At 39.6% G+C, this 5,192-nt stretch overlaps 1 protein-coding gene across 1 annotated transcript; it reads right to left on the reverse strand.

Annotated features, from left to right (window-relative positions):
- Positions 1-261: 261 nt before the first annotated feature.
- LOC142227363 (uncharacterized) lies at positions 262-773 on the reverse strand. The gene is made up of 2 exons (XM_075297858.1): positions 633-773; positions 262-588 (listed from the first exon to the last, which is right to left on the reverse strand). Exons 1-2 carry the CDS (start codon positions 771-773, stop codon positions 262-264), a joined length of 468 nt encoding a protein of 155 aa, XP_075153973.1.
- Positions 774-5,192: the final 4,419 nt, after the last annotated feature.

A 5,192-nucleotide genomic window follows, 5' to 3' on the forward strand; every position in this document is an offset into this window, starting at 1 on the left:
GTCCATTACGTACATCTGCCACTCCGATTCTTTTCCATTGCGATTTCGGAATTTGCACATTTGAAAATCCACTAGAAATCCTTTCTTCAGCAATTTTGATACAAATATTAAATTTACATGAAACGAAGGTATGTACAAAACATCTTCCATCGTTACGTCTGACTTTTCACCGCCTTTGTTATGCATTACCAGTTTACAAGATCCTTTGCCCTTTGAAGCCACTACCGTTCCATTTGCAATTGAGACAGATTCATAAATAGTTTAATTCAACGTAATAAAATCTTCTCTTCTTGTACTGATGTGGCAAGTTGCTCCGGAATCTAACATCCAACATGATACGTCGCCAGCGCAAGAAAAAATATAATTATCTTTAGATTCTACGTTGTTAGCTTGCTGCTTTGATTCATTAGTTGTCCGTTGATTGTCCTTTTTGAATTTCCAACAGTTTTTCTTCAGATGACCTTTTATTTTACAATAGTGACACCTTTTTCCACTGTAGTCATCTTGCTTAACTTGAGGTATCTTGGATGAATTTAGTACGGAATTGGGTGTGGCATCCTTAGCCTGCCGTTGGTATTCTTCAGTAAGCTGTTTTGAACGATGTGTATCGTTAGCTTTTCCATTATACGGGCTTCCAATGCGGTTACCAATGTATCAAACGATGGCGGTAAGCTACTGAGCAACATAGCGATAACCCATCGTTCAGAAAATCTCTCACCAACAGCCTCAAGCTTTTCGAAAAGAATTTTCATATCCGCAATGTAATCAGACATGGTGTTTTCCATTTTAAATTTCATACCACATATCCTGCGTATTATAACATACGTACATACCAAGAGTGTCCTTTTCATGGTGTGACTTTAAAATTGTCCATGATTCATTTGCTGATTTCGCCCGCCTTATAAGTAATAGTTAGTTGTCCTCCGCAGATAACCCGATTAGAATCATGGCGTTTTCATTATTTTTTATCCAAGCTTCATCTGGTTTGTTCGGACTAGGTTCAATAACGCATTTCCAAGCCCCTTCTCTGCGTAAAATCAGCTCCATTTTAAACTTCCACAGATGATAATTATCCGCGTTGAGCTTCATGAACGACGTCTTAGTTAAATCCATGAAGGCCCATAACCTATTAGAGTTCGTGTTCAAGCAATTTACAAAACAATCTTCAACGAAGCTTTATTTCAACACATATAAAAAAATGTTATGAAAAAATTTTTTAATGAAAAATTTATGCGAACAAATCAATGCATACATGTGAATATAAAATTATTAATGTAAAGTACAAATTGTGTAAAGTAGAAAATGTATCTCTAACAGTTAGACCTATAATGCTATATGGTGTTGTAGTCTGGTGGCCGGCACTTCAGAAGCCGACAAGTTTAGACAAAGTTCAGCGTATGGCGTGCTTGTGTATCTCAGGCGCATTCAGTAAGACAGGAACACATTCCCTTAATGTCATGCTGCATCTATTGATTTAGACATTTGGGTCGAAGAACGGCCGTGTGGTTGCGCGAGCTATTGCTGTGGTCGGAAAAAGGTACGGCCACAGTTCGGTCCTCAAAATAATGCCAAATGTGCCTAACGTAGTGGATTACACTATTCGACTAAAAAGTTTTAAACTCTAATTCCCAACAGTGAGGCATGGTGCACACAGACCCTGAGGAAATTGGATGGACAAGTGGGTTTCGGAGTATAATCTAAAGATCTGGAACTTGGAATAGCGAATGACTGTAGTGTTTATGAGGCTGAAATATTAGCAATAAGAGATCTATCGAATTGGCTGAGAAGTAATGTTTTAAAAAATGTTGGCATTAATATATACTCAGACAGTCAACCTGCAATCAAATCCTTGGACTCTGGACTAGAATCTGTTGGTATGCATCTGGCTACACGCAAGCTCTTACTGCGTGAGAAGGCTTTTATGATGCCAAACGTTCGATGGGAGAATTACAAGGGTTGTAACGACACCAAGCAAATATGGCCCCATTTAAACTTAAACCGCATACTAGATATGTTAGTGTTGTCAAGACGTCAGATATTACTCCTGATATCTGCTGATAAGCGATCTTGCAAAAACTATTGTCGCGAAGTATAATGACTATTGTATGAGCTGTCATGATGCGCAGGAAAAGGGTCAATTAAACATCTCTTGTGTGAGTGTCCTACATTTTGTGTAGGTTAGGTTAGGTTGTAGCGGATGACATCAATTTCGTGTTGAATTGATGTCCACTTAGACCAGTATAGGACCATTGTGATTTGATCTTTCCCTCTTCTTCCTTCCGATGCGGTCCCCTTTGGAATAGTCCCACAACTTCCAACTGCTCATTTTCTTTAAAAGAAATCTTTGAACAACCAACCAGAGGCCCTGATAAATGTAAGTATGTTCCTTAAGCTGCACTCCCGCAGATCAGTGAGAATCTGAAAGAAAAAGGACACTGGCACAGGACGAGTCCTCCGTAACTTCCGCGTCCAAGCACCATCTACAGATATCATCACCTTTAAGGCCTGTTCGTACCATGTGTTTCCCAAGCGTGTTATGTCCTGTTACGATGCCAAGCAATGGCCGCAATTCCTATCTGTTCATCGACTCTAAAATTTCGCAGTTCCTACGTTTCTTTCGTCCTATTATCCCACAGTGCCCAGGTACTGCTGGTCTGCACAAGTATGCATGAAAGCGATTTCAAATGGCTTGGATTTTTATAGAACATGCAGAACAGAGAACGGCTGCGATCCAAAGATTATAGATTTGAGGAAGATGGGAGATTGGCTTGCGTCATACCAAATGTTGCATTTACCAGATTAGTTTAATACATGTTTGTAATCTTTTAGTTGTTTTAGTTTTTATTTTTTAAATGAAAAATGTAATTTTCTTAATGAAACAATGTTAAATTTTAGGCAACAAAAAAAATTACATTTTCCCCTTTATGGAAATTTATTTCGTGCTCTTAATTTCTTTTTATTTGCATTTTAATGCTATGTCAATACTTGTCGTATACGCGTTTGGTTCGAGTATTAAACTAATGTGGTAAATGGTTTGATGTGCTCAGTAGCCAATCTCCCATCTTCCTCTTTTATTATCTTTGCTGCGATCTACCGCAACCGACCAGTGTATTGTTACGTTTTTATATTTAGGCGTTTTTAATTACCCGACAATTAAAACACAGTTCTTTTAAATAACGACAATCTACAATTTATTTACTATGACTTCACACTTTACAATTCGTTCACACTGAAGTTATTCGTTTGACGCTTTAATTAAGACTGACTCGTTAGCAGCATGCGAACGCTTTTATATATGACGGTGTGGCAATACGAGAACATTCTGGTAGCACTTCAATATTCTGGCAACGCCAGAACATTCTTAGACAATGCTAGAAGGATCTACGACCATTAAGTTGTTTACCTGGTGGCTGCCAAACACATACACACTCACATAGATATATGCTCGCATTACTACAACAACAACAATAATGACAATAGACAATGAGATGAAATGAGAATGCAGAATAACAAAGCAAAGGGGTTGCTATTCTATGAGAGAGTAAGAACCAACATTTCGGTAAGCAAACAAAAGAACATAAAAGAAATTCAGGAAAATACTAGAAAATGAATAGATGATTCCAAGTGATAGCGAAATTTTATCGTTACAATTTGAAATTTTAAATTAACGGAAACTAATTTAAATAAACTTATATCTATAATTATCAAATTCGTAACACTGCCTCCCGCTTAAGCCTGTTCGTCCCGAACAGGCACAGAACCTGTTCCGTAAGGAGCCAATCGTTCCAGATGTACAACTTTCATCTTTGATCTAGGGCTGTCGTCCTTCTGAATCCGGTATACAACATCATTGATCTTCTTGATGACTTTGTATGGGCCTTCCCACTGTGTTTGCAGTTTAGGACACAATCCTTTCTTTCGTTGCGGGTTAAATAGCAGAACCAATTCTTCTTCTTGGAAGCCCTCAGTATTTACAGCACGATCGTATCTCGCCTTCATTCTGTTGCTGACCATTTTTATTTTGTTGCGCACTGATTCGTGAACTTCACCGAAAGTGTTTGGGATGTCGTTTCTGTTTTCTTCCATGGCAAGCTCATTAGGTTTAGCGCCGAATATAAGATCTCCAGGCAACTTCAACTCAGTTCCGAATAGAACATTGGCCGGTGTTCGAGAGGTGGAATCATGAATGGCAGATCTATACGACAGCAAAAACTTTGGTATATACTCGTCCCAGTCCCTCTGGCCGTTGTCCACTACTTTTCGAAGATGTTCCTCCAGAGTGCGATTAAACCTTTCTACCATGCCATCGGATTGTGGATGTAATGGCGTAGTCCTCGTTTTCTTGATACCAAGGAATTCACACATCTCTTTGAATATGGCCGATTCAAAATTTCTTCCCTGGTCTGAGTGAATCTCGGACGGCACACCGTAGCGACATATCCAGTTTTTGTTGACCACATCCACAATCGTTTTTGCCTCTTGGTTTGGAATTGCATACACCTCCGGCCATTTGCTGAAGTAATCCATGACCACAAGGACATAACGGTTTCCAGAATCACTTACTGGGAAAGGGCCTGCCACGTCCATTGCTATTCTTTCAAACGGGGCTCCTGGTCTATATTCTTGCATAGGACCTCGACTTCTCCTTGTTGGACCTTTCGCCTTCATGCACTTCTCGCAATTGGCTACCCATTCAGCAATTGATTTCTGGCATCCAACCCAGTAGAATCGTTGCTTCACTTTCTCGGCGGTTTTGGTTATTCCCAGATGACCTCCACTGGGACCATTATGGAACTCCGCCAAAACGTCTCTTATTTTGGAATCTGGAACGATGATCAAATTTCGGCTGCTCTTGCCATCTTCGCTTTCCCATTTACGTTGCAGGGATCCATTGACTAGAACTAAACTATCCCATTGAGCCCAGTATGATTTCATAAGTGGACTTTCGGCTGCGATGTCTTTCTTGCTGGGTTTCTTATTTTCTTGTTTTGCCGAAATAATTTTTCTCAGAATGGGATCTTTACGTTGCTCTGTTGACCAGTCTGTGCCAGATTCGATGTGTAACTGCCTGACATTTACAACTGTCTCCTTTGGTTCAGCCTTCGAGTAGCGTCTGTTTTCTACATTGCAATGCCGTCGTGTCAAGGCTTGATCAATAACTTGTTTGCCACCTTTTCTATTATCCGCAAAAT

Source organism: Haematobia irritans, chromosome 1 (assembly GCF_050003625.1).
Source record: "Haematobia irritans isolate KBUSLIRL chromosome 1, ASM5000362v1, whole genome shotgun sequence".
NCBI lineage: Eukaryota > Metazoa > Arthropoda > Insecta > Diptera > Muscidae > Haematobia > Haematobia irritans.

What these genes read in the sequence shown, in the direction of transcription:
- LOC142227363 (XM_075297858.1), bottom strand. Translation starts at nt 773, where the DNA reads ATGTCTGATTACATTGCGGATATGAAAATTCTTTTCGAAAAGCTTGAG. An exon ending in CATTGGTAACCGCATTGGAA is followed by an intron (nt 589 to 632) that starts GCCCGTATAATG and finishes CGTTCAAAACAG; the next exon opens with CTTACTGAAGAATACCAACG.